Source organism: Pseudochaenichthys georgianus, chromosome 7 (assembly GCF_902827115.2).
Source record: "Pseudochaenichthys georgianus chromosome 7, fPseGeo1.2, whole genome shotgun sequence".
Taxonomy (NCBI): domain Eukaryota; kingdom Metazoa; phylum Chordata; class Actinopteri; order Perciformes; family Channichthyidae; genus Pseudochaenichthys; species Pseudochaenichthys georgianus.
In genome coordinates, this window is record NC_047509.1 from 26,697,519 (window position 1) to 26,713,528 (window position 16,010).

The window sequence follows — 16,010 nt, forward strand, 5'->3', positions numbered from 1 at the left end:
AGGCGGGGCTTGCGGGCCGCGTGTCACTAACGAAATCACCCAGCAACGCACGGCAGCTTGACAGTCAGATGCTGAGCACTTTACAAGTGTAATATCACCATTTTTTTCCATTTATTTAATTTAATTCAAATCTCCTCCTTTTTTATTGATTGTTTTTAAGATCCAACCTGCTGTTGATGATGTGGGGAGCCACAATGATTTGTTTCTTCTTTGTGGCGGCACAGGTGACATCACAAGAAATTGTAAGTTATCGACTTCTAATGGCTAATGAATAAATCGTTCATGAGTTTATATTTATGTGTAGCTAGGCCTACATGTAATTTAAGTTGTCTATATCTGGAATGTCTTTTCAGAAAGTCGAATGCCGTAAACACGAAAGTCATGGTATGTTTATACATTTTTTTCATTCTATGGATGAGGATTCTGACCTCAAATGTTAATAATATAATGTTGGTTTTCAAGCCACTATAGTGGATGATATCAAAAAAAGTGCTAGTTGTATGCCACTGCACTGCAGTCTTTTAAGCTTTGACTGTTAATTTAATTTGACTCTCCAAAGCTTACAACTCTTTTGGGACATCATGAGTCAGGATCACACAAAAGGAATGTTAACCCACCAAATTAGGACGTACTGTAAAGTCTAATGAATGAATACATTGTAAAAAAAAGGAGGGTAATCACAATGGTTTCTTGTTCCAGTGCCACCTCCAGGAAGTAATTTCTCTCCATCATCCCTGAAGGAGCTGAGAGGGGAGTTGGTGACAGATGGAGCAAATTATATGATAAACATAAGCTGGGCAATCAGTGTTGATGGTAGGAGACAATTCTGCTTATTTTTTCTAAACGCAAACTTGTAAAATCCCTTGACGTTGTTGACGTTGTTGACGTTGTAGACAGTTTCCCAAATATATCTAACACTAGGAAGTTCTCTGGCTTCCATCTTATAATTGATTATAAAGTATTTGTTGTACAAAAGTTAGTAGCCAACTGATTTTTACTGGTTTTCTGTGAGAAGAATGCAAGGTAGTACTCCCACTTTGGTTTATATATGATATAGATTTATCAGAAACTCGTTTAGTCTGCTATCATGCTACAGGCAGATGGAAAAATGTGTTTACCGAATATTTAAGCTGGTACAGACAGGGAAAATAAAATACAGTAACCCTAATCAATGATTTAAGGCAGTGCACACTAGATATATTTCAATATGGGCTTTAAGTGTCAAATATCCTATGATCAGTTTGAATAAAAAACAGATATATTGTATGTTCTCTCATCTTTTCAATTTTTTTAACATAACATTAACCCTTAAGCTTATGAAGTTATTGTTGTTGTATGTGTGTTGTATATACATGCCACTGTTTATGCATTAGTTGTGTAGAGTAAGTCTTTGTTATGTTTGATCAATTAAATAACGTTTCATACATGAATAAGAGATTTTTTATAATAACATTTATTTTGGTAGTTTAATTCATGGCATTAATGTCTCTTTGCAGCCAGTCTGACATATCTGACAGGCACTCGAATAATGAATGAGGGTTCACCAACGTACCATTGTCAATACAACCCAATTTTGGCCAAGGCAAACCTCACAGGATCAAAGGTATCATGGATGGAATCTTGATTAATATATTTCTGGGTGTTTAATCAATGATTGTCTGCACTGCATAAGATTAAAATGATACTCCTAGTAAAGATTATTGTTTACATCTCTTCAAATCTAGGTTTGGTTTAATTATTTATTCAACGCAAGTTATGGCCATAACTTAATCCAAGTTGCCAATCTCCCACTGCCACCGCTGAACAGCGGCATCAATTACAAGACGACCTACATCAGAGTACCTCGTTCAAAGTGTACGTTTAATTTTTATGTTCCTCACTTCTTAGATACTTTATCAGAGGTAGCAGTTTTATATTTTTCACTTTTACAAGATATTTGAGAGAAGGACTTGTTTTGGTTATCAGTCATTTTAAACTTTATTGTTTATACAGGACACACTGAAGATTATTAAAATGTTCAAATGTTATTTTCTGTTTTCTTTAGGTGTTACACCTAATGTATGTGCATATAATTATACTACCTTACAAATGATATACCTTAAGCAATACTTAACACAATACCTACATTTAAATGAGGAAAGGTTTTTGGGTGTCTTTGTTTGTGCCGACCCAACGCAAGAAACAGTTCCTCTTCTTTGATACCTGTAGCAGTTTTATATTTTTCTCTTTTACAAGATATTTGAGAGAATGACTTGTTTTGGTTATCAGGAGCTAATGATGCTACGTTGTCTTTACAGTCAAGACAAACTGAATATTATTTAAATGTTTAAACCTTGTTTTCTGTGTTCTTCGGATTCTATAGCGCCTACAGATGAGCCAGATTCAGAATCAACGAGTGTATTACCAGGTTGGTTGACACGTACGAGGATTTTGACTTGGTTTCGTGGTGCATACATAAAAGCAAAGATAAAATAAAAACACAGATAGCGAACTATATTAAGAACACTATTATAACATTACAAAAACAAATAAGAAAAAATATAGTAAAATAGAAAATAAAATAAAGCAGTAATTTACATTGAAATAGAATGTAATCAAATATAAAATATGTGCAGTAAGCAAACCAGATATTGTCAACATTGTGTGCATTAATGTATGTGCATATAATGTATGTGCATTTATACTACTTTACAATTAATAATTCTACCCAAAAAATACTTTAAAAATATTTCTCTTCAATGTAATGACATAACGTTAAATGAGGAATGGGTTTTATGTGTATGTCTTTGTTTGGGCAGACCCAGCAACAAGCAACAACATCCCTGGTATTGTCAACTACACCAGCATAAGGGTGGCCATTATTGGAGGAATGGCTGGTTTGATGATCCTGATTACCTGCTACATAATCTGTAAGTATATCACTTTTGAAATATATATAAGAAACTAGGTACCAAATGTGCAGATAATGATTGGATTTGACTTCAGGTACTAGCTACTGGACCAAATAATTAAAAACTTGACAAATCCTGACCTGACCCATTTAAAGTGACTTTTCTGTAACATTGTAAATAAGCTCAGCTTAACATCTTGTTATCTTGCAAAGGAAAAATGCTGACTTTTCTAGATTTGAAGGTTAGATGACGGAAGTACTGAAATGTATCAAACCAGGGCTCACCACAAACACATCAGAAATCCCCTCTAGGTTATATACAATTGTAAAACTGCTGCCTGGTGCTGTACATATCGTAGCTCACCTTTACAAATAAATAATAAGAATTGTAAATTAAAAAACATAAAGATATCTAACAAATCCACTTTTTATCCGATTAAAATGTCTACAAAAATATTTGGTTGACTCCTAAACCGTTCAAATGGCAAAAATCGATACCTCATAGGGTGGAAAAGTACATGTGTGAGACTCAGCCTGATCGGAGAGGAATCTGTAAGAAGTCAGGACTAATGTTAAATACCAATTTATCACAGTCAAATGCGTTGATTTATGGAACAACTTCAAGGAGTAAACTAATAAGATTATTTTCTTTTCTTTTCCCAATCAATTCTTTCTTGCTCTCCAGATAAATACTTTGGAGCCAACTTTGCCAACTCATTGGTTTTCAAAAGGTTGCCCACAGCTCCCATTGTTCCTGTCCCTGTCCTGGTGGTGTACCCTGCTGTGAATTCAGCCTTCCAGCAGGCCGTGGTGGCCCTAGCAGAGTTCCTGCACGGGCACGGCGGCTGCAGCGTGGCTGTCGACATGTGGCAGCAGGGGAAGATCGCAGAGCTGGGGCCCATGCGCTGGCTGGCAGAAAAGGTCATGACTGCAAAGAGAGTGCTCATCGTCTGCCCACAGGTGGGATTTGAAATTGAATGTAATATTTACAGCATCCTCCTCACACCTTAATAATAGAACAGGTCTGCCATGACAGTTTCCCTTCACTAACTTTGTTGCTTTTTATAATACTATACCTGACTTACTTGACTCCTGTTGTTCATGTGGGTTGTACTTAGCCAATTGCGCAGAAAACTAAACGGCTGGTTTTTGGGGTCGTTTCTGCAAGAATAATATCTGTTTTCCTGTCCTTGTCCGAAGACAAATACTCAAATCTATTTTCTTTTCTCAGCCCCATTTACAGACCGGGGCCTCTACACCCAACGTAACTCTTCAGGAACCCTCAATCCCAGCTGCAGCTCAGGACCTCTACCCCCTGATTCTCAACATGGTGGCGAGCCATGCCAAAAGCCCCTGCGACTTGGCTAAGTTCTGGGTGGTGCAGCTGGGAAAGCAGCAGGACAAAAAGCTTGGCAATCTTCCACTCGAACTGAGAACCTGCAAGACTTTTAGTTTGATGAAGGACTTAAACAAGCTGTGCAGGAGGCTGCATACCAAGAGTAAAAATGAGAAGACGATTTCCGATCTGATCTTCAGACCAGGGGTTGCCTACATTGAAAAGTGTACAGGGAAGTTAAGGGAAGCTGTGGAACCATTGACATATGAGGATGCTATTGTTTGAACATCTGCAATAAAATGTTGATTTATTTATAGAGAGGATGGGTCGGGATAGGTCATTGGTGAATAGCTGAGTATTTTAATTTGTTGTCATCCTCCTCCTCATCATGTAACCTAATGAACACAAGCACAAAGAAAGAAAGGCATCGTAGATAACTTCTCTTCTTATTTTGTACAGTAAACAAAACAAAAAAAGTAAAAACATATTTGTATTATGTTTGTTTCATCTGCAATCCTTCAAAATCAATTCAACAGAAACAGTGTGAGCAGTGTGAGCTTGAATAGGATTTACGGGTATAAAAGTTGATGATCATATGTTCCACTTCAAAAAGTAGTTGATATGTTTTTTCAATAATGTATTATTAAAATTAAGATTCACATTCACAAAAAAATATGGAGACCACTTAAGTCCACCAGAGAAGTCAGCTGCTAATGTTAGCACACTACTGAAAGATTACGTTTACAAATGCTGATGCGTTGAGGCAGTTTGTCAACTGTTTGAGTCTTCTCTGCTTGTATATGCATGCATTACATTATTACACTGTCTACTTGTGTGCCTTGCCGCCACAGTGGCTGGTAAGTTTACATGCTTGATTTTATTATTTAGTATCTAAGTTGAGTAAGGTTATATGTTGTTCTTCTCCTCACAATATGTACTTAAAATTACATGCAAATTAGTAAGGTTTTTCAAATATGTTTGACACAGACAGTATGGTTTGACAGCGGAGCGCTTTGCAGCTGGCACAGACAAGAGGCAGGGTCACGTAAACACATCTTTCCACAAATAGAAATCGTTAGTTTGTACCACGTGATCAAACACGGAAGTGAAATCTACTGCTGCATCAACTTACTATTCAGAGGAAGATCCACGCTTGGGGTCGCATTGTAAAGCATTTCACGAGCACATGGTGGTTGCTACTCACCATTTCTGACTTTTTAGTCGACTTAACTTATCAGAAACCATGACTCAGGCTGAGAAAGAGCAGGACAACGGGAAGGAGAAAGAAAAAGAACGAGACAAGGAGAAAGAGAAGGAGCAACAACGCGGGGTGAAAAGACCCATCGCTCCTCCGGCCATCCCGGACCCCCTTCAGGAGGTAAGAGGGGGAATCCTGTGTCTTCTTATTCCTATAAAGTATCCGAATATCCTGCTCTCAATCTCTAAAACTCACTATAGCTTTAACGTGCAAATACAGCCTATATACAGGGGCTTAATATCAGTTAGCCTACTTGAACTCTCAACAATACAACATACTCAAGACAGAATGTACAATTTAATGATGCACAGTTGAATAATTATATTTTAATATGTGGGCTATAAACATATGCATGTGCTATAAACATGTGTAAGTGATGACACTTACCAGAGCTCAGGAGTGTAACGCTTATATGCAATGTTTCAGATACATGTTTTTACTTGGTTCCTGCCTTTTGGTTTGGAAGAAGTTTTCAGTACTGCACAAATCCCTTACTCAAACCATGCATTTAGGATGAAGTGGACGGCTGACTGTGAGCCAGGCTTCTTTCACCCAACATCAGTGTTAGGCCTACTATATTGCTCTGTGAGCCCATTAGAGGCTGTTATATGATCATATCAATGCCGATACTTCTCGCTTTGTGCAAGACATGCATATGTGTTTATACTGCTGATTTTCTCTCCCTGTCTTTCTTTTTTTACAGCAAATTCAGAGCAATTTCATCATTGTCATTCACCCTGGTTCAAGGACACTCCGCATTGGGCGAGCTACGGACACTCTTCCCATTATACTTCCTCATGTGATCGCTCGCAGACACAAGCAAACTGGACAGCCCAAATATGAAGATGCCTGGCTGTTGAGAGATGGTCTAAATGTTAGTCACTCATGATCACAGACACCCACGATTCATTCTTTTAATCTGTGTCTTACTCTGTTGTACTCATATTCAATTTCACATCTGTTAATGTACCATCACCGCTTCTACTTCCTGTGCGACAGAAAACAGAGAGTAATGAGCAGAGGCAGAACGGGCTTAAGATGGTCGAACAGGCCATCTGGTCCAAGAAGATGTCCAATGGAGTGCGGAGGACACCGGTGTCCGCTGAACAGGTGTGTGGTATAAAAGATAGAGAACTGTTACAGATACTGTATATAATAGTGCAATATTCAACAGCAACAGGATACAACAACATAGTGCAGGTGTAAGTGATGTTTGTGAAGCACCTTTGGCTGCATGGCTTGCATGTAGAGTTCGAGAGTAAATAAAGGGGTTGATTTAAGGGAATCATTTTAAATGCGTTTGTAGGAGTTACTTATCCATATCAGTGTACAGTAGATTGAGCACACCCCAGTTTAGAGAAACAGACTGAAGTACCGTCACTAAAGCAAAGCAATGTACTACTGTGGACAGGGGAAGCAGCAAAACGTACGTGTCCTACCTAAATTATATCAGTTTAAGTGTACGCTACATTCTATATCTTCACCACTCTTAACTTGCAGTTAGACAACCTTTTCCGAAGCAAAACTGAAGCCGTTTTTACACTCTTGCCAAAGCTACCAGACTCCATTTAAGGAAAAAGTTGTTTTACTTAGCGGATGTTTCTAGCCTTTTTGGAATTTGTAGTCAGAATGAACAATTTTAGGTATAATGAATAATCCTAGCGTAGGTCTAGTGTCTAACGCTGATTAAATAATATTTTTTTTTTGTGTGTTAAGGCCAGGTCTTATAACTGTCAGATCCGTCCGGCAGTACTGGACAGCAGCAACAGGGTGAAGTGGACCAACACCGCCCACCAGCCTCCACATCTGGTGGGAGAGGAGGTGAGTGCATGTGACTGATCGCTCCTTTAAAACAAAACATTTACAACTTTATTTCCCTAAACGTCTTGTCTGTTTATGCCATTTTCTCCTTGTTTTCTCTGGGCATACCCCACCCTTCCATCCTGTCATCATGTAGGCTGTTTATGTGAATCCTTCTGATTGTTACAACATCCACTGGCCTATAGTTAGAGGTCAGCTTAACGTTCACGCCGGTCCCGGAGGCTCACTGACCGCCGTCCTGGCTGACCTCGAGACGATCTGGAGTCACGTTATTCAGAAGCAACTGGAGATCCCCCTCAAAGACCTAAAGGTAGAACAAACCTCCTCCCCACTTCATAATATCACCTGCTTCTGAGGGGCAAAGTTGATAGATGGTAGACAATAATGAAAATGTTAACAGACTATGCTGATAGTGGAATACGTTTCTTTCTTACATGACTGGTTTCCAGTATTACAGATGCATCCTGCTGGTCCCCGACATCTACAACAGACCGCACATCAAAGAAGTTGTCAACATGCTGCTGCTTAATATGGGCTTCTCAGGTAATTCAAAGCAGGAAACAACAAAAACAAACATATTCACTGTTATATTCTGCCAAAGTCTATTCAGGGTAGTTAAGGAACTATTCAATATTCTCTCTTGACCTTACATTATCTCTACCTTTTATGTGTGTGTGTTCAACAGCGATCATCGTGCACCAGGAGTCTGTGAGTGCTACATTTGGCAGTGGGTGCAGCAGTGCTTGTGTGGTGGATGTTGGGGACCAGAAGACCAGTCTGTGCTGTGTCGAGGACGGAGTGTCCCACCGGAACTCCAGGTGGGACCATGAACCACTTTTATGTTTAATCTGTTAATTAGTTAATTCATCATTATATTATAGTTGCATCTCAATGCTCCCTTTTACACATAAGACCAATGAGTCCAAATCAGTTAAAATACACTGCACATTTTGAGAAACTTCCCACTGAGACATTACAGAGACTGTAGTATTACCTGATGTGTTCTGTTTTTTTGACGTTGCAGGCTGTGTTTGGCATACGGCGGCTCAGATGTGACCCGTACGTTCTTCTGGCTCCTGCAGAGGGCGGGCTTTCCTTACAGAGACTGTCAGCTGTCCAGCAGACTGGACTGTCAGCTCCTGCAGCATCTCAAGGACACCTTCTGCCATCTGAACCAAGTGTGTGTTTGTCATCTGTGGGGGTTTCCGCGACTTTAAAAAGTTTCAGTTAGTCGTTCACACCTTTGTGTCTATTTTGGATCGCCATAGTCGTGCTCAAGAATGGAGAGAGAAATGCGCAGCTTTTCAGATACGGATAGAAATGTGTTTTTCCTTCTCTTTTTCTTTATAGGACATATCAGGACTTAAAGATCATGAATTCCAGACACGTTTCCCAGAAGCCCCAGCTCTTCTCTATCAGGTTCGACTAGGGGATGAGAAATTACAGGTACGCAGGTTGAATAATATGCGTTTTACATTAGCATTGGATCTTTTTTACTTTATTCTGTCTCTAGCAACTGAAATGTCTTTTTATCTATGGCTCTATTTGTGTGTTCCCTCCCCCTTTGTGTGATTGGCTCATTTTGTGTATGCATGTTTTAGGCCTCCATGGGTCTTTTCTACCCGACCACATTTGGCATTGTTGGTCAGAAGATGACATCGCTTCAGTACCGTTCCCAAGGCGACTCTGAGGATCCTCATGATGAACACTACCTGCTGGCTACACAGAGCAAACAGGACCAGGTAACACACATAATTATTATATAATCATTTCTTGAGTTTGAGTCTCTGTGATTCTTCTTTTGTTATTTATAATTCTACCATTTTGTCCACCAGTCCTCCAAATCTGCTGCAGACCGAAAGGGTATTTCCAGGCCGGGTGGGGGTTTGGACGGGGAGATGAGTGCTCAGGGGGGGATTGGGGAGCCCTCTGACCTGGGCAGGGGCTGTGGGAGTGGCGGCAGCGGTGCAGGAGGGATGAAGGGGGAGACGGAGTTTGGGACTGCGCAGGGGGAGTGCCTGATGGGGGCAGGAGAGCTGGAAGAGCCCCCGTCTGCTCACCTCTCGAGGAAGACTGCCATCATGAGCCAGTTTGAGAGCAAGGCCCTGGGACTGGATAAGGCCATCCTGCATAGCATCGACTGCTGTGGTAAGGATGGACAGAGGATTCAATAAAGTAAAAAAATAAACAAGGGGAAAATAAAAGAGAAGTGGAAAGAGTGTTATGGTCAGTTATTAAGTGGATAAGCATTGACAAAGGAAGATTTTTATTTTGCTTTCGAGAATAAAGTTGAAATGTTGCAAATAATGTCGAATTGAAGCGCAAAAAGAACATCTCCAAAGTTTGACTTTAATCCCAAAATGTCAAGTTTGTTCTCAACATTTCGTCTGAGTTTAAAAAAAATCAGTTTTCTCCAATTTTTCTCAAGCCTTTGACTAATAGTAACACTTTAGCATTTATTTTATTGTATTCTCCAAGTGCAGATTAACATCCCTCTTCTCATTCCCCCCCTTATGCTTGGCCCTTGAGACTCTCCCATAAGAACATTGGATGTTTTATGTTGCTCAGGATGTCCCGTTGTGGCTCATCTTGTTTTTACTTTATTTTAAAAGCATCGGACGAAACCAAACGCAAGATGTACAGCTCCATCCTGGTGGTGGGAGGAGGGCTCATGTTTCCTGGCGCTCAGGAGTTTCTTCTTCACCGCATCATCAACAAGATGCCGCCCTCGTTCAGAAGGCTGGTAGACAACGTGGAAGTTATAACGCGGCCAAAGGTAACCTGGAAATCTCACAAAGTCAGAATAAAATGATCAATTGCACGGGAGGGGACTTCATTTTTCATTCATCTCCATTTATGTCATATGTTGGGCGATAGTAAGATGTGTGCAGGAAGCAGCTCTTATAATGTACTATTTTGATGTGCATGTGCTCTAGGACATGGACCCTAGGCTGATATCGTGGAAGGGTGGAGCAGTGCTGGCGTGTCTTGACACCACCCAGGAGATGTGGATCCATCAGAGGGAGTGGCAGCGCTTTGGTGTGCGGATGCTTCGCGAGAGAGCTGCCTTTGTCTGGTGAAACCCAACAGATTTTACTTGAATCTAACACACGGGAGACGTAGTGTGAGCAGCACGTTAGCTGAGCAGCAGCCTCAGTGCTCAGTCTACATAGGGTGCTTTCAGGCTCAACCCAACATTGAGACTTGGCAGCTCAGAATAAGACAACACTTGATAAAATTCATAGTTGATGAAGCAGTGTTGTGGAATTCACAACACTATGTTGTTCAACAATCTTTTTTAATTGTGTTTTACATCTTTGGTTTCATCCTTCAGAAACACAGATGAGGTCATTGTAACTTTTGAGTCTTGAATTGTGTTCTGTAAATAATACTGCAATGATTCTCTTTAGAGACGTTTGGAAGTATGTAAATAAACCCATTTCACTTCATTCACAATTGTTGCATTTGATTGGAAAAAACCTAATCCACCTTTCTTGGAGTATTGAACATATTGAATTGAAACGCAAGGTTGTTTGCATTACGTCCAACACTTTTAAAACATGGTAACCTGCGCTGCAACATTTCTTTCTATTCTTATTTTAGTCTTTAGTGTGAAAGTATTAGAACAAAACAAACTCGGTAGTAGCATGTTTCTGCACATCTTTATTCAGACAGAAGGATACAAAACAAAGACAGACTAATTTATGATACCCAGAAAGGAAGATCATAACAGACAAGTCACTGACACATCTCTCAGTGTGAGAGGAATGTGGGGGTGGGAAACCAGAGAGGAAATAATGTGGATGGCTGCTGTATCGGCCATTCTGGCCCCTACATGTAGGTATTCCCAGAAAGGCGTCAAGAAACTGCTTTTGGCAGCGGCAGCAGGGGGCAGTAGGGGCTTCAGCACTGTGACATCACCATCGTCCTTTGAGGTTCTCAGCAAACAGACACTGTGCAAAGCCCCGCGCCTACACTGAATGTGTAGGCGTTTACCTAAAGAGAGAAGACGGGGTTTGGCGATTAAAGGCAACGGAGTAATGTTTCCTTCAACTACATTTTTTTAGGCAATTTGTTTGAATAAATCCTTAATGTCCCTTTTGTGAAACAGGCTCCAAAGATAGAAGGTAATGTTTAATTAAAAAAAAAATCCTCACCTTCCTCATCCTCCTCCTCCCATTGGTGGAGAGCTGGGCCCTGCACCGTGGTTTATTCTTCCCATTCGTTTTCTGCCACCAGGGGGACCTGGAGGACTGAAAACACAAGGAACAGAAAAGTGAGAACATTAGGAAATTAGGTAAGAGCGAGGTACTACAAATGTTTTTGTTTTTTCATTTGCTTGCCTAAAATAGATATGAAACATTTATACAAGGGCAATATACATGCCAACACTCTCTTCCTGAAATACACAAGACTCTATGCTGCAATACATTCAACTGCTGCTGTAGTAATCAACAGTGCAATAAGGTGTTTGAATCTGCAGCTCTCAGGTCAGGACTTCCTTTAGAGTTTAAAATACATGGGTTTTAAACATGGATCCAAAGACAGAAAAAAACAAAAAACATGGTTATACCTATACAAACAAATCTTAACTAGTTCCTGAATACTGGCAAGTACATGCTACCACAAAGACTGCACTGCCACCATCAGATTAGGGGGACTTCAATGCTCTAGGGACTTACCCTTTGCCATCACTGAAGCGTGACAAAACACCGCTTCCATCCTTTCTCACGTCAGGGTTTATCATCGACTTAAAACTGGTAGAAAATAAAGAAGATCAGAAAATACAAAAACGTTAGTATTTAAATCAGTTATTTGTTTCATGACAAGATACATGAAATAAACATGGCATAGTTAAGATGATGAATATGGTAAATATTATACCAGCTACACATCAGCATATACATATTGTTATTGTGAGGATGCTGACATGCCCCTAGGAGACAGCAGTGTGGCTGTAGACTAAGTCTTTCAAGTTCAACCACTTTCCCCGTTGTGAAAATAACAAAATTAAGAAAAACTTAAAGAATAGAATAGGATAAAAATGACAAAACATTAGAATTGTTTAATTTAAAAAGAGATTCAAAAAGATGACAATACCTGGCTTGTTTAATTTTCATTATTTACCAAATATTTTCAGAGCAATGGGCTCTGTTATGAAAGGCTGTGTCTACCCACATGTTTAATCTAGATCACAGTCTCTCCAAATCAAAACCTACAGGAGGAACTCAGACTTGGGGAACTAGTTTCACTTGCAGAAATAATGTAAGATAAGCATCAACATGTGAGACCCATATTCCTCCAGCTAGTAGAGATATAGGTGGAGAATGAACAAAGTTGGAGTGAGGTTTGATTACATTTCATATATCATACATAATGGCACTCACAACAGGCCGATAAAATCCACTGCTCCCCAGAAGAAGTCGACCAGTAGGGACAGTCGCCATGGTGACTGTAACCTGCTGTCCAGCACCTGACCTGAGATACATAGAGAGGTGGATCAGACAAATACATTTGTGAAGATATTCACATTCAAAACAAAGAGTGTAATCAAGTTAATGGTTTACCCGGATGTACCCATGTACCTAGCATTCAGTACACACAGGCTACAAGCTCAATCAGAGCGACACAGTACACAACATGATTCCGGGGCTGTAACATCGCCTTATTCCTACTGTAATACAACCCGAGATGATATGCTGACCAATGGAGGGAAACACTAATATATCGTTTTGTTTAAGACCCGCTTCATACATTGAGCAGTTAGTCATGCTGCGCAGATCAAGCTAGGCTAGGCTTGCTAACGAGCTAGCTGTTAGTTAGCTTAATGTAGCCTAAAGCTCTGCTACAATTACACATTGTATATTCAAGTGGTTTGTTTACAATGGAAATAGTTAACAAAGAAACACTGTAGACAAAAAAGCTAAATAGTTACTCTGAAGATGAGAAAAAGGTTGAAGAGACAAGGCAAACCACTCACCGTTAGACACGTACACCATCTTTTAGAAAGTAACAACACAGCTTTATCAGCTTTGTTTACAACTGGCAGATGTACTTCCGGTTGCGTCATTCAGACGTTCACAAAAATAAATGATGTACAACATATTGGGGCTTTAAAAATACGTTTTCCTAACATACCTATTCAAATTAAAACGAGGCATGTACTTAAATGAAAAGAGACGATACTTCTCAGTCAAAAATAATGCTGAATTGTTTTAACAATTTTCCTATGAGAAAGAAAAAACACTAATCCATTTAAAAAAGAGGTTTGTACCTACTTCCCCGGAAAAATACAGGTATGCATTGATTTGGAGTCATTAGTTCACATGAAACTATTAAAACAATCCAAGAATTTTCAACAAAAAAGTGGCTGAATTTTCATACAACTATTTATGAAAAATAGAAGGTGCACTCAAATTTCATTTTAGGCCCCATAACATGGACGCTTTTAAAATATTACTGAAATGATCTTAGTTGAAAACATTTAGTAAAATCAATTCATGATTCATCAGTATTCAAAAAGGTTTTGTATACATTTAATATATCGTTTTGCGTGATATTCATTAGGGACAAGTTAGCAAAGAGGTAAGTGAAACCATGTGGGTGAAGAGTGAGATTCCTCAGTCTGTGAAACTGAGGAAGAAGAGGTAGCTGGATCCGGAGTGAACATCAGGTGAATATCCAGCCTTAAGCTATTCTATTATATAAATGCACTGGCACTTGTATTGCTGGCATTCACTTACAGTGGGAGCTGCAAACACTGAAGCAAGAGTGAGAAGAGCTTTAACATCATCAAATGCTTTCTGCCAACTACTAGTTTTATATAATCTCTTTAACAAACAAACATACACACATTTTTGATTCAGTGTAATGTTTAAATAAATAGTAAAAACATCACATGCTGTATGTTGTCCCACTATCACCCCTGCAGACAGTACAAGCAAGTGCTATATAGGTGAAATGTATTATTCAAAAGCAAAGGGTTAACAAGACCTTCAGTTATCACTCAATACCTCAACAGTAAAGAGTAGTGCAGGTGCACAACCTCTACATTTAAAAAAGTAGACCAAAGTGCCTTATCTGCACCACCCCGTACTAAAGGGAAGTTCTGAACGCCAGTGTGGGTTTGTTTTCAAACCCCTTTAAGATACCTTAGAAGAAACATTATGGAGATACCATGCAGAACCTGAAATGTTGTAAATGTTTTTGAGAATATCTTACGATAGGTGCTGCTTTGTTTTTTAAATCAGGTTTTCCTGATACATATAACCTCAAAAAGGCAAAAGCACCCAGCATAACACTATCAAATATGGTGTAAAACAGCAGATATCACCTAACATTAGAGTTGGTGTAAAGATCAGGAACCAATGCAAATGTGTTGCTTCATTATCAATAATTCATCTAGTGTGCTGCATTGATCGATATAATATACTGTAAAGCATCTAAAGTATGTATATTTTAAACTATTAGGTAAAAGTCTACAGTTATGTTTTCTTGTAAACCAGTAAAAAAAATGTAATTGAAAGCTTGAGAAAAGCCTGAATATACGTAATTCATGCAGAAATAAATAATACATATAACACACTTTAAATAATCAGAGCCATCGCATTACACAGTTGGCAGATAAAGGGATGAAGGCATTCTGTGGTTTCCCATTAACATGACCAATGTGGATTAGAAATGCTGAAACACAACAAGTTAGTCCTTTTAACTGTTCTGAGATTCAAGTCCTGTGCTCTCTTCATCAAGTGTGTGTGTACTCTTCTTCACTGATTTGTGATGCAGGATCTATTCTCTTTTCAGATGTGTCTTTGTTGTAATCTTCGACACTAGCCCGGTGTTCAGATATTAAATTGTCTCCCACAGAGATTTGTGCGCCAAACTCTTTGTCACTTGTTTGTAGATCAGGTGTTGTGTTTTCTCCACCAGGTTTCTGTATGCCAGACTCTTTGTCAGGTTCAGTTTTATCAATGTTTTCATCTGACTCCAGTCTGTCAGTTTCGGTCTCTGCTTTCCGACTGGCTGCTCCTCGAAAAATACCAGCTTTGTGAAGCTCTCGCCGTATAGTTTTCACTGAGACAGTGTGAGATAGATGTCTGTTTAACTCTGAGGTTATCTTTGAGGCTGTATACTCAGGGTGCTCTTCGACTATCCTCAGAAGTGTCTGTCTATCCTTTTCGGTGAGCTTAGACTTGCGCCCACTGTTCTTCTTTGCGGATGCTGTTCGTCCATGTTTGATGTATACAGTCATGACCCTGGAGACTGTTCCTCTTGCCACATTAAACAGCTGAGCAGTTTTGGTGACAGATGCACCGGACAGGCGTGCAGCAACAATTTGGCATCTTTCAAACTCTGTAAGGTCACTCATACTGCTTTGAACACTGATATTTACGTGTTGACAGTCTCTGTTGGAGCCTACAAGCAACCCCCACAGGCAGGTAGGCCCTGTAATTCTTACGTATGGCTCCAAAGTCCTCTGTTAAATGGGGTTTCCATTATTCAAGGGAGGAGAACACCCACCATTGTGTCTATAAATGCATGAAAAAGGGACAATTAGAAACGCCAGAAAGCAACATTTAAAAATATATCTGTGACACAACAACATTCATTTGCATAAGGTAGATGTTAAACTGTAACAGGATAACCACCGTGTGACTGCTAACATCACAGAGACATTTAAATAACTTTACAGAACAATAACCCAG

At 39.5% G+C, this 16,010-nt stretch overlaps 3 protein-coding genes across 3 annotated transcripts; 2 read left to right on the top strand and 1 right to left on the bottom strand.

Moving 5' to 3' along the window:
• Positions 1 to 46: 46 nt before the first annotated feature.
• On the top strand, positions 47 to 4,783 carry LOC117449911 (uncharacterized). The gene is made up of 9 exons (XM_034087840.2): positions 47 to 242; positions 354 to 384; positions 700 to 813; positions 1,497 to 1,603; positions 1,725 to 1,854; positions 2,363 to 2,407; positions 2,799 to 2,909; positions 3,576 to 3,850; positions 4,122 to 4,783. Exons 1-9 carry the CDS (start codon positions 177 to 179, stop codon positions 4,509 to 4,511), a joined length of 1,269 nt encoding a protein of 422 aa, XP_033943731.1. The 5' UTR covers positions 47 to 176; the 3' UTR covers positions 4,512 to 4,783.
• A 549-nt stretch (positions 4,784 to 5,332) lies between these two features.
• Positions 5,333 to 10,761, top strand: actr8 (actin related protein 8). Its single transcript, XM_034087234.1, has 13 exons — positions 5,333 to 5,604; positions 6,188 to 6,358; positions 6,484 to 6,594; positions 7,201 to 7,305; positions 7,442 to 7,615; positions 7,755 to 7,848; positions 7,991 to 8,123; positions 8,330 to 8,483; positions 8,656 to 8,751; positions 8,907 to 9,047; positions 9,141 to 9,453; positions 9,918 to 10,081; positions 10,242 to 10,761. Exons 1-13 carry the CDS (start codon positions 5,470 to 5,472, stop codon positions 10,383 to 10,385), a joined length of 1,935 nt encoding a protein of 644 aa, XP_033943125.1. The 5' UTR covers positions 5,333 to 5,469; the 3' UTR covers positions 10,386 to 10,761.
• A 187-nt stretch (positions 10,762 to 10,948) lies between these two features.
• selenok (selenoprotein K) lies at positions 10,949 to 13,371 on the bottom strand. Its single transcript, XM_034087600.2, has 5 exons — positions 13,286 to 13,371; positions 12,693 to 12,783; positions 11,988 to 12,062; positions 11,463 to 11,558; positions 10,949 to 11,301 (listed from the first exon to the last, which is right to left on the bottom strand). The coding sequence occupies exons 1-4, from the start codon at positions 13,302 to 13,304 to the stop codon at positions 11,468 to 11,470; spliced, it is 276 nt and encodes a 91-aa protein (XP_033943491.1). The 5' UTR covers positions 13,305 to 13,371; the 3' UTR covers positions 10,949 to 11,301; positions 11,463 to 11,467.
• Between the last annotated feature and the right edge of the window lie 2,639 nt (positions 13,372 to 16,010).

What these genes read in the sequence shown, in the direction of transcription:
- selenok (XM_034087600.2), bottom strand. An exon ending in GTGGATTTTATCGGCCTGTT is followed by an intron (nt 12,063 to 12,692) that starts GTGAGTGCCATT and finishes ATTTTCTACCAG; the next exon opens with TTTTAAGTCGATGATAAACC. An exon ending in CGCTTCAGTGATGGCAAAGG is followed by an intron (nt 11,559 to 11,987) that starts GTAAGTCCCTAG and finishes TTGTGTTTTCAG; the next exon opens with TCCTCCAGGTCCCCCTGGTG.
- LOC117449911 (XM_034087840.2), top strand. Translation starts at nt 177, where the DNA reads ATGATGTGGGGAGCCACAATGATTTGTTTCTTCTTTGTGGCGGCACAG. An exon ending in AGGTGACATCACAAGAAATT is followed by an intron (nt 243 to 353) that starts GTAAGTTATCGA and finishes ATGTCTTTTCAG; the next exon opens with AAAGTCGAATGCCGTAAACA. An exon ending in ATCAACGAGTGTATTACCAG is followed by an intron (nt 2,408 to 2,798) that starts GTTGGTTGACAC and finishes TTGTTTGGGCAG; the next exon opens with ACCCAGCAACAAGCAACAAC.
- actr8 (XM_034087234.1), top strand. Translation starts at nt 5,470, where the DNA reads ATGACTCAGGCTGAGAAAGAGCAGGACAACGGGAAGGAGAAAGAAAAA. An exon ending in CACATCTGGTGGGAGAGGAG is followed by an intron (nt 7,306 to 7,441) that starts GTGAGTGCATGT and finishes GTCATCATGTAG; the next exon opens with GCTGTTTATGTGAATCCTTC. An exon ending in GCTTAATATGGGCTTCTCAG is followed by an intron (nt 7,849 to 7,990) that starts GTAATTCAAAGC and finishes TGTGTTCAACAG; the next exon opens with CGATCATCGTGCACCAGGAG.